This window comes from Pocillopora damicornis, chromosome 1, assembly GCF_964200805.1.
Source record: "Pocillopora damicornis chromosome 1, jaPocDami1.2, whole genome shotgun sequence".
Classification (NCBI taxonomy): domain Eukaryota; kingdom Metazoa; phylum Cnidaria; class Anthozoa; order Scleractinia; family Pocilloporidae; genus Pocillopora; species Pocillopora damicornis.
The window spans coordinates 6,524,874-6,541,182 of record NC_142670.1 but is presented as its reverse complement, the minus strand read 5'-3'; the positions used below and the strand labels follow the sequence as shown (position 1 = coordinate 6,541,182).

The following is a 16,309-nucleotide window of genomic DNA, read 5'->3' as shown; positions in this document are numbered from 1 at the left end:
CAAAACATGTCTCTATTATATGTATTTATGATAGACATTTACAAGTGGAAACGTAATTGTTTCAAAGCATAGCATTCTAAACAAAAACTAATTCGACGTACAGGAGTTAAATAAACAAAGAGTGGCAACTGTCAGTAATTGATAGTGACATTAAAATGAATAAAACCCGTCACCACAAGTTTATATCTTTGGCCTAAGGGTATATTATTCAAAAATGCACTGTTTTTCGCCAAGTATTGGGCATCCCATGCTTAACTATTGAAAAAGCTTTAAAATTCGAATGAAGCATTTGCTTGAAAAGTTAGTTTCATTTCTGTCATAGTTTTTTACCTAAGTAAGAAGGCTTACTGCGCCTAAATTTCGGCACAAATACTCGACGAAAATAATTTGCATGACAATCTATTTCCCGTCGTGTATGTCAGCACTGAGTAGACGGTTGGTTCTTACTAAAAGGAGAATTATCACAAGCCTTGCATTTATATTGGCAGAGGATATTTCGGACCGATCTTCAGCCACTGACAATTTTCTAGAAGGTTGCATTTGGTTCAGCTTACAGGAACTAAACTAACCCAACGGAAAAAATAATGGTGACGAGAAGCTGCCAGTTGTGGGGAACACTCCTGCTATCAATAACTATGTTGAGTGAGTACCAGAGCTCTTTTTAAAAGATTGGTTTCATTTAGAATGCATCCTAAGTGCACTCCAAGGAGTCCATCTCATGGCTGCCCTTTGACAAGTCTTCGAAATACAATTGAGCGCAAACAAAGACCGCTAAAACTTAGAGTAGTTTTAGATTAGACGATCCTTAATGGCAGGTGGCCACACAGGCTTTTTTTCTCAGGAAGTCAAGACGAGGTATTTTAGGGGATGTATTTCAGGGAGCCGTTTTACCAATGTATTATTGAGATACCGGCTTAAACCCTGTTCTAACTCACGGGTCTATCATAAAAAAGTGAAGCTTTAGCGAAAACATGCAAACGGCGATGGGATATTTTAAGGCGGTTTTTTTTAAATTTAAAGGTATGCAAATTCTGTAATAATTAAGCAGAAAGTTGAAATTTAGCTCACCTCTCACATCTCACAAATCAGCGAGCCTTGCAGCTAAACAATATAATTTCAAGTCTTTTAAGTCTTGCTTTCTCCTTGACAATTTTTGTGTGACTCAGTTTTTCCTTGGTATTTAATTTATCATTAATCTGTAAACAACATCTGAGAAGCCATCGTCGTTATGCAGAAATGTTCTTTACACCCAGGGATGCTTTATGTATTTCTCAATTCCTAAGCTGCAAAACGTAGTTATAGAAAGAAGGCTTATCGCCTATATTTGCAAAAATTGATAATAAGATATAAACAAAAGTTAAGTAAATAAACAAAAACATGGATAAATAAATATGAATGAATGGTGTTAATAATACAAAAGAAGACAAAATACTGAGATATCTCACCTATTTAGAAAGTTACATAAAAGGCGGTTAGTTTTAAAGGAACCGCTTTCTATTAACTTGTAAATTCCAAATCTATGTCAGATTCGCGGTAATTAAAGACTCGGTTTAAACGAAATGGTGTACATAATCACTCTGCTGTAATGTTAGTTTCCATGAGAATTATACTCAGGAGTTTTATGTAATAGTGGTGTAAAGTTGTTTATTTGCTCAAGGAGGGTCTTGCGATATCTTTGTATTTTTCATAACTATCGTCATCGTTATTTTCATATTTGATATTCTTATGTTTTTAGTTCTGTTCTTGTTTCTGTTGTTTCAGGTTTTGAGCTGGGCAGTGGAAATAACAACGGGGATAAATGTATATCGCAATGTAATAATGATCCTTGCAATCTGCTCAAAAATTGCAGCGGTGGTAATTATGCTTGTTTTATGAAATGCAAAGGAAAAGGGTGTAAACAGACGTGCGATACTGGAGTAGAGTTGTGTGAAATGGATCTGGAATGTGAACGTAACGATTGTGACCAAACCTGCAAGGCTAAGACGTGTAAACTGAACTGCAGCGGGAGCAAGTGTAAAATGCAAAGCTGCAAAGGTAACGGAAATGCATGTGAAATGAATCTAGAATATAATGGTCCAGACTGTGACCAAACCTGCAAGGCTAAGACGTGTAAACTGAACTGCAGCGGGAGCAAGTGTAAAATGCAAAGCTGCGAAGGTAACGGAAATGCATGTGAAATGAATCTAGAATGTAATGGTCCAGACTGTGAACAATCCTGCAACGCTGAGACGTGTAAACTGAACTGCAGCGGGAGCAAGTGTAAAATACAAAAGTGCAAAGGTGATAAAGTAAAGGAGTGCAATATGCATTGTAACGCAAACGATTGTACACAGGAGTGCCATGGTACATGTACAATCACTAGGACTTGGCCAACAAGTTCTAATATTAAGCTAATATGCTCTGGGAATGGTAAATGTTGTGGAAGTCTCATGCTTCCTTCCAAGTCATGGTCCCTCACGACAAGAATCTTTCAGACCTGCACTGGGGAAGATAAAAGCTGCATTTGCACCAAATTTTCAGATACTCACCGCATCACTTCAGATTTATACACGTCGAATGCCGTTACGTCTGTTGGGGCTTCAACAATTCGAGTATTCGCAACTAAAACTTCAAAAGGACATGGAACAAAAGCTTACAGTGAGTATAATAATACGTTAAATACTTAAAACACTCTTTTTTTGTTTAACGAAAAAGAGTAAAAGATTCTAAAAAGAAAGAGAATGTATTATTTTAAAAGTCGCTGCATTAAAATTTTAGTGTCAATTTGATCTTGACAATTAAATATTCTTCAAGATTCAGTTCTGCTGCAATCAACGTTGCAATCACCTCTATCATTAATCTCACCTTCACCATTACCATCATCTTCATCACACCCACATCACGCAATATTATCAGCAGAGGCATCAGCATCTACATCAGCACTCTCAGCATCATTATTGATGCCAGAAGCAAAATCAGCGTCAGCATCAGCATCAGCATCACCATCAGCAGCATCACCATCAGCAGCATCACCATCAGCAGCATCACCGGCAGCTGCATTACCGGCAGGGGCATCAGCAACCTCATCAACAGTATCACGATCATCATCAAAGCCAACAGCAACATCAGCATTAACATCAGGATCAGCATCAGAATCATCAGCAGCAGCATCATCGGCAACAGTACTTCCAGTAGGGGCATCAGCATCTTCATCAACATCATCATCATCATCAAAGCCAACAGCAACATCAGGATCATCGTCAGCATCATCATCAGTAGCTGCATCATCGTTAGCAGTATTATCAGTAGTGGTATCAACATCTTCATCACCGCTATCACCATCATCATCAAAGCCAACAGCAACATTTGCATTGGCATCAGCATCAGGATCATCAGCAGCATCATCAGCAGCAATATCATCTTCCCCATCTCCACAGACACCTCTGTCATCGAAGTTGGAAGAAATTAAGAATCTGGTAAGCAATGTATTTCTCTCAAGCTTACTACTTGCAACATTGCTGTTTGCCAACTTTATTGCCTTTCTTCATCTCAGGCAAACGATTCTACTTTTGAGCTAAAAGGAGGAGGAAACAATAGAATCTTGTCCTTGATGGTATGAACTTATTACTTGCTTATCTTTTATGATTAATCCACTCAGTCTGTGTGAAATGCGCAATGATTGGAAAGACTGACCAATGCAATGCAGCAGTTTCTAAGCTTGAAGAAAACTTCGAGCTCACTCGAAAAAGAGCACACAAGACTGTATCATTATCGCCATCGTCCTCATTATCATTATTATGATTATTACAACATTATCATCGTCACTATCGATATTATTATAATTTCTAAAATATGAACTGGCATAAGTGAAAAAAGATAATTCCGACTCCCTTGACGAGTTCCTGGACACTTCTTTAACTTGTGCACATCCTACATACCATTTGGCCATTTTGCTGGATATTTATTCTTTCGTCCGTTTTTGGTCTAATTTATTTCTGTATCAATGTTTTTTTTCATAATCTAACTAGGAGTAGACGAAATATGGGCCTTGCTTGCATATTGAACGCATTGCCGTTGTCTGAAGCTGTTTTGTTAAAATAATAGAACACGATCAAGGGTCCTGCGGCTCAATACTCATGAAACACTCAAATATCTCGTTTGACTCACGCAGATCCCAATTTTTAGCATATTTCTTTTAACAAATATATGTTATGTAACTACAGGAGGCTATTCGGGTTTTTGAAGACTTCATCACCAGTATCCAAATCCTCCGAAAACATCTTACCAAAGAAGAAATCGAAATAGCAAGAAATTCCATCTTTAAGGTGGCAGTCGCCTTGGAGGTATTCGCCCTTAATTATGGTAAACACCAAATGATTGGAGCGCATTCTTCAGTGGAGATAAATAGCCGAAAACTAGGTGAGTCAGGGATTGAAAGAATCCTTTACTTGTTTATTGACTGACACAATGATCGATGACAGAATGGCTGCTTTACTGATTTAACTATTTTTTTTTCATGGGACCTGTTGATCAGTGCTGTAGCCGGATCGAGCTGGTTCATCCCTCCCATTGACCATTTGTTTTTATCAATCATAGCAATAATGGACAATTTTTCCGGCGATTGGAATGTTGAAAAGCATTAAAACCTCACCTTTTTGATGTGTTGATTATCTCGAGAGGATTATACTTTTTAGAAGATTGTGTAGGGAATACAAAGCTCTCAAGCAAGTATAATAATCATATTACGATTATGACTTACTTTCGGACCAACACGAAAAATATTTCTTCGAGAATGTGTTACTCTTAATTTCGTCCCTATTGTTTCTTCTCCATCAGTGTTGGCTATACAAAAAACCTACCGCAAAAGTGCTAGTGACTTTTGTCTTGGGAAACAAGAACTGCAAACGAGCCTGGAGGTTTCCTCTAGAAACTTTGCCAACAACGGTTTGTGTTGACTTCAGTTTTCTAAATCTTCGATGTGCTACAGCAAATAACAATTTTTTTATTCCTCTCCAATTTTTTTCAGTTTTGAAATACATCCACAAATATATACAAGTTTGCTTGTTGGTTTACATAGTCTGTTTGATTCAGACATCCGCATTTGCAACTTGGATTTCATGTTGTCATGTTGTAACCTGATTTTTCTTTTTTTCTTTTTTTAGCATCAGTGGTTGTGGGAATCATGTACAAGGATCTCCATGAAGTATTGATTACAGATCAACCCTTCAGAACTATAACGGGTACCAGGAGGTGAGGTTACCTCCCAAAGCTTCCAAAGCAAATGCCCCTTCCATCGAAAATACACATAAAAAGAAACTCGAGGGGTTAAAGCTATAGGAGTCGCAAATATTTCAAAACCCTATTGAGAGATAATTAGTCAGAGAATCAATGATCTTTCCATGTTTGATAAATTAGCCTTTAAGTAACACTGGTTTGTATAGGCTCCTAGCATGCTATTTTCATTTAAATAATTACTATGCTGTAAATAACTCTGTTTCATACTGATTTTCTATATCCTCCGAAGGTATTTGGACTCCTGGATAACTGCCGTGGCTTTAGATCCAAAACCAGAAAAATTACAAGAGAATGTCATCTTAAGGTTCAGAAATCTGAAAGTAAGAACACGATCAAAATCAGTATCAATTGTTTACGTTGTGATATTTATTCCCAGTATATGATTTTAATGTTTATTTTCCGAGTACAGATTGGTGAAGGAGAGAAGAAATGTATGTTTTGGAGCGGTTTAAGTGGAAGGTAACAGCTGGAATTATTTTTCATCCTGTTTCAGGAGTAACTGATTCTTCATTCTCAAATTTATGTAGTGAATATTATACTTAAATGGGTGTTTTTCTAGGTTTAATATTAGCTGTAAATAATTTCTCACTCGACTTTGATGAGACATTGAAACTTTCCCTACGTTCTAAAAAGGCCTTTCAAGGTCAATCTGTTTGTTCTTTAAATGAAAGCATTGATTTGTTGAATGTCATTTTTTCTTGGGAGGTTTTGTAACTGCTGTTTCTTTTTTCTGTTTCCATAGCTATATCTATATATCTATTGCTTTTAGATTCCTTCCATTTATTTTAGTTATACGTTCATTGATTTGTTTGTTTGCATTATTGCGTTTGCTTGTTTCTGTGTTTCAAACTTTGCTTTTTTCCTTGTTTGTTTTTTCACCTAAGTTAGGGTGTATTAATGTTTGACGAGTCTATTTAAGATTTGTGCCAAGCCTGAATATCGATATCATTAGTATACCATTTGCCTCAGTTTGAAAGTGCTGACAGTGATCACTCAAAGGCAAATCCATTAGTGACAGGGAGAAGATGTGGACAAAAGCCAAATTCGAAAGTACTCAACGATGTGTGGAGGTTATGAACTTGGTGAAAGTATGACAGAAATTAAACCTATCGGTGCCCCGATAAGTTTTTTATTTTAATTTTTCTTATGATCATTGTTATTATGATTATTTTATTGTTATTTATTATTTTCTTCGTTTCAGTTCAAGCGGATTTTCAGAGACAGGATGTTACTTATTTACTTCGAAAAGCAACTCAGAAGAAACAGTTTGCAGCTGCAATCATTTGACTCACTTTGCTGTCTTACTTGACTACTACAACGGTAGCCCAGGGGTAATGAGTTTATTTTCGCCTTACCTTTAGCATTGGTAATAGAATTTCGTTGGATTGGGTAAGAAATTTGCTTTCTCTTCATTTCTCCTCACAGCTCACAGAGGAAGACGAAACTATTTTGGAAATTATCACGTACGTGGGACTGAGTCTTTCCATCTTCGCGATTCTTTTGACAATTATTCTATATTCCTACCTCACGTAAGTACTGTAACCATACGCTCAAAGAACTAAGTCTTTTCATGAACTTAAAGGCTTTAGGGCTTAGAACAGACAAGTTCTTTAAAAAAAATCGATTTAATTAACATGTGTATTGAACAAATAACAGTAATAACGAATAAAGATGATTAAAATGTAATAGAGATTAATCAAGTTTATGTGCGAAAGCGGGTAAGATGTCTAAACTAGTACGATACAAAATTAGTGGAATACCTTGTCAGATATTGCTTCGTTTTGTTTTTGTTTCTGTCTCGCCTTTGGTTTTTTTTTCTGTTTGTTTGTTAGTTTTTTTATTGCTTGCTTGTTTCACTAGAGACGTATGGCAACCTTTGACTCAAATACGACTGAGTCTTTCTGTGTCCCTTGGAGCTGGACAAATAATCTTTCTTACCGGCATAAACGCCACAGAAAATACGGTAAGTGTTGCATTTATCTATTCATGGTTTATCTGCTTTTTAGGGGCTTAAAAAATTCTCTATAAATTAATATCAAAAAGCCACAAAAGCTTTTTTTTTCTCTCGCAGGCTCTCTGCGTCCTAGCAGCAGCTTTCTTGCAGTATTTCCTGATGGCAGCTTTCTGTTGGATGCTGGTTGAAGGAATTTATTTCTTCCTGTTTGTCGTGAAAGTTTATAACATCAACACCAAGATGCATATGTATCACTTCATATCATGGGGTATTTTTATTTCACTTGATTTAGATTATTATAAGCTGCTGAATCGGAAACGCCTCAAAATTGGACACATGACTTCTCCAGTTGCGCTAACTTCCTTCTTCTTATGTTTAGGTTTACCCGTCATCATGGTTAGCATTTCAATAAGCATCGCCGCTGGAAAAGATGGAATTAAAAGCTATACCAGTGAAAAATAGTATGAGAAACAGTCAATAATACACCTGCAGTTCCTTATCTCTTCTTCCTCTTTCCTCTCTCTCTCTCTCTCTCTCTCTCTCTCTCTCTCTCTCTCTCTCTCTCTTCTCTCTCTCTTTTCATTTAAATAATCAGCATTTCACGACGCATTGTTGCTGTTAAGATCTCTTTCCAGTTTTTCATCATCACTCCATTTGTTTTCTCCGGGAGTTGTCTTGTTTTATCGTGTTGTTGTGTTTGATTTGTGTCGCGCTGTAAAGATTATTTTCTGTAAATTAATATTTTTTATACACTCGTTTCCAGTTGCTGGCTTTCCTCAACAAATAACCTGATCTGGATCTTCGTCACATTTGTAGCTTTCATTGAAGTTGTGAGTCTCTGATTAATTGACGTCTCATTAATATTGTTAGAGATTTTCACTGCTAAACGACTATCGTCTTTCAAAAGAATATCAACTCCAATTGATATTACCTTTCGTCTTTCCAACTTTGATCCCCCTTGGCCTGCGTGTGAACCAAGTAATAGCGTGGCGCAGCACAGGGTTCTCTGTCGCCCATTAGAGAGACGCAGTAGTGCGTTGGCTAGCTGGACGCAGAGGGTTTAATTTTTCATGAAGATTCAGACTTTTCTTTTTTCAAACGCTCGCAACGAGACGAATGACCATTTTTCTGTTGTCGGTGATGCATTTTATATTCCTTGCTTTTTTCAGCTCAACATTTTGATACTTGTCCGAGTAATAAAGGAGATGAGGAAATTAATGCAACCCACTGAGGAAAACAACAATACACAGCAAATACGGTAAATAATAGATAAATTTAACATTTATTAGATAATTGTGGTAAACTTGATGAAATTTAGATGGGAAAGGTAAATAATAACTAGTTTCTACACAGGCTCCTCTGGCAATGTGATCATATTGTTGTCGCATTTAGTTTAGCAGTATTTGTCTAGATTCCACTCTAGTTAGTCTGCGACGATGAGGCAATACAACTTTGAAAAAAAAAGTTCATTCACGTGAATGAAAGGAACGGTTTATCGATGCTCATCACACATTGTTGTCGTTATTCAGACTTGGCATTAAAACATGCGCGGTGATGATCCCACTGCTTGGTGTTACCTGGCTTTTTGGACTTTTGTTATCATTACACAAAGCTTTCGCCTACATTTTCACTATTTTCAACTCTATTCAGGTAAGCTTTTGGTAAAAAAAAATCAGTCGATATTAAATTGCAGTCATCTGTTTACATACTTAATTGCTAAAAGTACTCTTTCAGCTAAAAAAAGGCTCTTTGACATTGGTCAGATGATATTGCCTATTGAAAATAATTTACCCAACAACAGACAATCTTTATTGGTTTACAAGATATGCGACTTGCTCTAATTCATTCTTTCGCCACTTTTATTCTGGTTTCATCTCAATGAAACGATCATATCTTTATCATCTTTCTCATCTGGATTACAAGAGATGTTATACTGATATAATTATCTGTTTCAGGGAATCCTGATTTTCCTTCTTCATTGTGTGCGGAACAGCCAGGTAAGATGAATATCAAACTGAGGATGTACATAAGAGGAATTGTGAATTTTCTAGACATCAATAAACATTTTGTGGATTAGAAATTGATATTTGGTCTCCCGTTCATCTGCAGATTAGAGAGCGATTGAAAAGGAAGATGAATATCATTTTCCCATCTGCTGTAAATCATGGAAACTCTGCGAAGAAGAGCTCACAAATTAATCCAAGTGATGCCGGCGAAGTGTGGGCAGTAGAATTGCAGTCCTTCAAAGAATAACACAATACAATATTCAGTAATCCAATTTAAACGACTTTTGGTGATAACGTTCTCCCATCTGTAAGAAATGAAAACTCCACAAGGAAAAGCTCACGGGCTAATCTCAGTGATGTCGGTGATGTGTGGGCAGATAAAAAGTAGTCTTAATATGAGTTGGAATTAAAAAATCAGCGTAAATAACTGGATTCAATAGAACGAAAATGAGAGTCGATTGTCTAAAATCATATCATACGTTCAAGTCGCACTTGTTTAACACCAACGCATATTTTACTGTATTCCTTTTAAACCACTGTTGACTAGTATTTAATAACGACTTAATGATGGTCCACATTTTGAGTACATAAGGTAACACCTAGCTACTTGTGAAAATACCAAATACGATCGTTCTTTTGTGATTGCAAAAATAAAAGTCGATTTTTAAGATTTATAATTAATAAATGAATTAAACCAACCGATAAATTAATAAATAATTGAAAACGAGTGAATGAATTATATCTTTTAGTAATCTGGTATATTTGTTCGCATAACGAGGCACATTGTACCCTTTCGAGTCAGAGAGTCAAGTTGATCAGTTTGGATTAAAATCGTTATATTAAAAAGCAATGAAACAATCTTCTACTTTCCCCTTGGAAGAATCCCACTGAGTTTTGATCAATGATTAGAGTAACACTGTATAACGCAAGCAGAGCTGCACATTTTTATTAGCCCCGTTCTCTAAAGTCCTTACAGGGTGGAAGAGAGGGAAAGGGTTGTGAATCTATCTTAACTACCGGTACCTCCTCTCCGCTCTCACTCTCATAACCCTCAGGGAGAGATTGTAAGACGCCTGAGAAGTCCAACTTCCCTCTTGAGTGAGTGTTTATGTTGCTCTGTTATGTTTTTGCCTGTTTTTTGTTGTTGTTTTTTGTTGTTGTTTTTTTGTTGTTTGTTTGTTTAAATATGAAGTCATTGCTTTAGACGTGAATTCTAAATAAGTACATGACATAAAATCTTCCGAAATGTTAAGTAATCCTTTCCACCGCATGATTATAAGCCCGTTAGATATAAATTAAGGCCACTTTCCGTAGGGCGCGCGCCGGATATTCGTAACGACGACACCCCCGCTTTCCCTCTCCTTTCAAAAGGGGGGAGGGGAGTACCTAGAGAGACCTAGCTACACCCACCTATTTCGTATCCTCTCGTCATGTTAACAAGAGGATAGATGAGATATCAAAGCTTTGTAGCGATTCTTTAAGGATATAATACTCGAGCAAGATACAAGCACAGACATATATCGAGGAGCACGAAAACTTTTCATCACCATCGCTCATAATTATTGCCGCAGCGGAATAATTTTTTTTTCATAATTGCTACTAAATAGTTACTTTCTCGAGCTTGGGAATATCCCAACTATTTAAATCAATTGTTTTTCTCGCTGCATGATTGTGGATCGCACTCTATTCTATTAAAAGAATTACGAAATAAAACAGTTTCTTTCGATATTAATGGATTATTTCGCCATGCTTGTTTTAAGCAGGTGCTAAGGATTTAACCGAAGGCAAGACGTCAGGAATTCACACGACATTCAATCTCCTCTTCGTTTATAGTAAGAGAAGGACTTTCCGTAAATTGTGATAACTTCTGCCTTGATGCAATAAGCATGAACTCAGTTTTTGTCATATTTAGGGTAAGCTTGTTAGCACTCAGCCATTCGTACACATTACTCAGGTCGTAATTAAGGCAATAATTTATATGATCAAAGTCAGTGCTGGCAAGCGTCAGGCTGGTATCATCAGCGTACATTCTGGGTTCCGAATATGTCAGACAATGTGGTAAGTCATTAATATATATTAAAAACAGAAGGGGTCCCAAAATTGTTCCCTGGGGAACACCACATCTTAGATATTTCGGAGTTAACTTACAAGAATTTACATGGCAAATCTGTGTTCGATTATCTAAATAAGAAGCAAACCATTGATGACTAGTCCAACAAATCCCATAGTATTGCAATTTTCGTAGCAAAATATCGTGATCTACTGTATCAAATGCCTTTTTGAGGTCTAAAAACACTACGGCATTAACAAGACCACGGTCTATATCAGATCATTTGTTCCCACGTGGAGGATTATTGCCTTCGGTTTTTTAGCCAAGCTTGGTTGTAGATAATGCTCCATGTCTGCGGTTGTAGCACCAGGGAAACTTCTCACAGTTACGCGCTGTTTAGCTGCCCGACTTAATAAGTCCCTGCGTAATCCTTTGACAATCGAATCTCCAACAATGATTGTGCCTTCATTAGGTCTTTGCTCCCCTTGGCCGTTCTCACTAGTATCATTATTTTCCATTTGTAGTTGCTGGTTCTGGGAACTGGCTTTGCCTTTCTTTTTCTTCTTCCCTCGTTTAGGATTATTAGACTTGTTTGACGTAACTGTTTGCCAGTCATCAGAAGCAGGTTGTGGGTCGTGTGAACTTACCGAACGATCTGAAGAAAGAATTTTAATTGATTCCATCAAACTTGCTTTTTCTTGTTGAAGTTCTTGGATCTTAAAAAGAGTGGAGAGAGGATGTTATGCGTTGTTACGATATATTTTCCGCAAGCCAAGCTTGGTGGATGGTTGTTGTTGTCGAGTATATTAACCTACTCCTCCCCTTCCCATCTCCCCACGTGTATTTTCTTTCTTTAAGTTTTTTTTTTTTCTTTTTTTTTTTTTTTTTACTCTTTAACGGTTAATTTAACAACATTGATAAAATAATCTCTGACTTACAGAATTCTAGGATAGAATTCAAGAGAATGTAAACTGATAAAACAAAAATACTTCTTAGGTTATATTTTTATATGTTCTACTTGCCACAAGGTTTGGGTTTATTGCTGCGAACGGTTACTAACCATGCAAAATATCAACCTTTAATCCAAAATCTTTCACGAAGGCCTTGAGAAAACTCGCACTAAATGTTACATTTTTTAACCTAAAGACCAAAAAAATCGAGAAACTGAACGAGATAACGGTTTTAACTCGGTGGCCTTGTGGCACCGTTTGAGGATGCCGTGACCGCGCATTTACGAAAAACTTGATGTCCCGTATGGGTACCTAGGTGACGGCTGCACGTCGGCCAGCCGCAACACTGTTATTACAGCTTTCGATTATGTTTGTTTTGCTATCAAGAAGTGTTTGGTTTCGATAGGAAGCAAGAAGATCTGGAACAGCTAGCCACAATCACATAAAAATTATGCGATTTTCAAACTGAAGTGGTCGTTTTAATTCATTATTGCTACGTCTTAATTGACGTTCGGTACAGCACCTTCGGTCAGAAGTAATATATAGGGTCTCAGGGACACAGTAACCTAGTTACTAACCTTCTTAAGTTATTGTGACGAGATATCACGCTGAAAATACATGTACGTGTATGATCTCAACCGCGCAGAACGAAGTTCGTCGTTTAATACTAAGTCATACATCCCATTCATGAAAATTAAAAGAAAAACAAAAAAAAAAAAAACAAAAAAACCAATGTACAAAAGAAAGAGGAGTTTAGTTCGAGCAATTAGTTTACAGACGGCAGCTATCGCCGAACTTGACTCATGAAATACTCCTTAGAGTCTAAATCTACATCACCTGCACTATTACGAAAGGTAAAATCAGTAAGAAAGTTTTTTCTCGTTGCAATTTTTTTGTTTTTATTGCGCAAAAGATCTTTCCGTATCTGACGCAAAAATCCTTAAGACTCATTGGTGCGTTTATGAAGGAAAAGTAAATTTTACTTACGTCAGCGAGAAACGATCAAGTGTTTTGATGTGCACTACGCTCGGCCTCCTACAAAGGGGTTTGAAGTACATCGACACATCTGAAGCAGAAGAGATGCCAGTGAGTCGCGAATCAAAACAAACTGACAGCCGCTAACGGAATCTCATGTTGAATGATGCGATGAAAGGGCTTCAATCCGGTAAAAATGGTCACAGCTCTTTGTTCGCTGAGTAAGTGCAAGCCTTATTACATCGCTCGGTTATGCTACGTGAATGTAAAATTAGTAGTAAATGCTATGATGGAGAAATTGAGGTAGCGGGACAGCCAGCGGCCCATGCCAAAATTAAACCTGAAAGGGATATGTCAGTTGGAGCTTATTCAGCTTCTTGATAACAAAACACGTTTAAATTGAGAACAAATGAATAAATAAGTAAGGTATAAAGTAAAAAAATTATGCAGGTGACGTGTGTAAGTGTGTTTTAATTTCATTTTAGCCTCAATACGGTGCAAATGATGTGAAAGAATTTGGCATGATGACTTTTATAAAAATAATTATGCAGTTTTAAAAATGAAGTCGTCATTGTTACCCATAATTGGTGCTCTGTCCCGACGGTCAGCAAAACAGTTTATAGTACCGATATTTGGCTTCGAAGAAACACAAAAGCCCAGTCACTATCCTCTGAAGTTACCTTCACAGGATGTCACCGGGGAAATACAAAAAAATCTACTGAGCGCCAAACAAAATTCGTTGTTCGATGAATAAAATACGAAAGAAATTTCACCAGACGAAAAGAAAAGTATTTTGCTAAACAAAAAGGAAGTTTTGTTCGAGCTCATTTAGAGAGCCATGTTTCAAAGAAAACATTGAGTGTGATATACAAAAGAAAGTTTTGCACGAGGAATTTTCACAATGAATACCGTCAGCTGTAGATATAGACATTGTTTGTCGATTAGTTTTCTTTTTGATTAATAGCCTTTATTTTTTGTTACTTTTCTTGCTTTGTAAAATAGGTTTTTCCAAAGCGGACATCAAGACCTCGTAGAAATAAACAAATTCCACTCTACTTAGAAAAAGAAAAAATGTACATTACAATGTTTATATTTTACATCGATCTCATGGCTGCAGCAGTATGCCATCATTCGTCGAATGCGATAATTTAATTTTTCAATGAATTAATGTATGGCTTCAAAATTTTAATTGATAAACTTTGAATTCAGTTCAGCTTAAAAACGTTTAATTGACCTTTTAATCCATTGAAAATGTTTTGGGGCCAAACTGGCTCTGATGCACTCCAATTCTTACTACTATTCAACTGAACCACCTTGAAGCCGGACATTTTTTTTCAGGCTTCTCTTATCGCAATTTCTTTGTACGGGCTAGACATCAGAGGATCCTTTCAACATTTTGAGCCTCTAAGAATTACAAGACTATTAGCAGTAAAGTTTATTTCTTTTTCTCCAACGAGGCAAAAATAATAAATAACTTTTGAATTAGCGCTTAGGTAAACAATGAATAACATCGCAGCTTATTATACAGCCCGCAGCGCCCTAAGACGATACAAAGCGAATCCTGTGTTCTAATTGGCTACCCGAGCAGGAGAGATGAGCCTGTCTTGCCAGACTTGTAAGAGTCCATCCGCTCACTTTAATTAATTTATCAGTAATGGTTTGACTTGAAATCGAGAAACCTTTTTTCTATTTGTTTCAAATGATATTATTGCCACAAAAGGTCAATGCACATGTTTAATTTATTTCTCTTCTGCAGTCGTTGTCACTCTAATGATGCAATGGGAAGGAACAGGTGAGACAGCGCCAATTTGAACATTTACGTACCTGAGCCAGAACTTAGAAAAGGGGAAATTCCGACTGATCTATAAGAATTATTAGTTATTGACTGCCAATTGAAAATACATCAATCAGCTTGTGATTTTAAACGCGAGTTGAGACAAAACATCAAAGTTAATTATCATAACACTAACACTATTTTTATCATCAATATAATATAAATATTTTTGTGTATTTATTTATTTTGTCGTAGAATGCCAGGACACATGCTTCAATAATTCCTGGTACATATTTTTGAAATGGGGAAGAAGTTAGCAGAATAGTAGGAAAGTCTGCAAACATCAGGGAGGTGACTTTGTTTCTATCGAAATCGAAGAAGAATGGCAGTTTATCAATCATGAAATTAAAAAACGTTCTTTTTGGAATACTGGTGCGTGGCACATTGGTTTAGAGAAGAAAGGCAGGGCTTGGACTTGGAAAAGTGGAAAACAACTAGATACTTTGAAAAGGCGAGACTTTGTTGCAACAGTTAGCGAGAGTCATGCGGAAATAACTAAGAATGGAAGCCTTGACGTTATCGCTAGGGGAGATAGCAGGGCCTTCATTTGTGAAATGGCGCAAGGTAAAAAAACTTCCAACCGATAAAATACATCGCATGCTGGCGCGTACGTTCCTACAACCAATTTGAAGAAAATTTCTCTTGTAGATTAATTTTCCAAAAATTAAGATACTGCTTGCACAATATGCACAACTTCACGCAACTTTTACGCAGACGATGACTAATTTTATGATGAACACGTGATTAAAAATTATGATAACTTACATTGTCTCTGAATTAATTTTTTTGAACCCTTTTCAGAAAGGTAACGAGGGTAGTACAGGCTTTTAGTCAACCTTGACCCTAACAATGTTAAAACAAACAAACAAATAAACAAACCAAACAAAACAAAAAAGCAAAAAAAAAACATGAACTCAAAAATCGTATAACCTGATTTAGAGTGAATAATTCAAAACAGTAGATCAGATATCGCGGACGCAGAAATGAAGAAGAATGTATTAGACCCCGTCCAAACTGATGCATTTCAAAACGCTCCGCTTTCGTCTTATAAAAAATGCATCGTTTTCTTTGGGTCCAGGCTAGCAGGTTTATAGCGTTTTTGACGTACTTAGCTGTCAATCTCTGCATGCTTGATCGAACACAATATCAAGCTCCACATATCCATATGTCCGTGCGCCACATTTGTTTTGAATTTAAGACAGGATGCGTGAAAAAGAGGTGGCATGACACTATGACGTCTTTGTTTTCAAAGGCTCTGTTTTTGAC

General features: G+C 36.7%; 1 protein-coding gene and 1 pseudogene across 2 annotated transcripts in view; one reads left to right on the top strand and one right to left on the bottom strand.

Moving 5' to 3' along the window:
- LOC149051612 (uncharacterized) overlaps nt 1-16,309 on the bottom strand; it is a 418,635-nt pseudogene that overhangs the window by 179,775 nt on the left and 222,551 nt on the right. The gene's annotated exons all lie outside the window — the stretch shown is intronic.
- LOC113674942 (uncharacterized) lies at nt 344-9,812 on the top strand. The gene is made up of 19 exons (XM_089199919.1): nt 344-642; nt 1,762-2,637; nt 2,794-3,455; nt 3,533-3,592; nt 4,203-4,398; nt 4,816-4,923; nt 5,142-5,229; nt 5,504-5,594; nt 5,684-5,733; nt 6,476-6,605; nt 6,700-6,803; nt 7,135-7,237; nt 7,346-7,496; nt 7,608-7,689; nt 7,992-8,058; nt 8,398-8,486; nt 8,758-8,878; nt 9,184-9,225; nt 9,338-9,812. Exons 1-19 carry the CDS (start codon nt 585-587, stop codon nt 9,479-9,481), a joined length of 3,222 nt encoding a protein of 1,073 aa, XP_089056045.1. The 5' UTR covers nt 344-584; the 3' UTR covers nt 9,482-9,812.

Coding starts and splice junctions, on each gene's coding strand:
- LOC113674942 (XM_089199919.1), top strand. CDS start 585: ATGGTGACGAGAAGCTGCCAGTTGTGGGGAACACTCCTGCTATCAATA. Junction 4,924..5,141: donor TAGAAACTTTGCCAACAACG/GTTTGTGTTGAC, acceptor TTCTTTTTTTAG/CATCAGTGGTTGTGGGAATC. Junction 8,059..8,397: donor TTGTAGCTTTCATTGAAGTT/GTGAGTCTCTGA, acceptor TGCTTTTTTCAG/CTCAACATTTTGATACTTGT.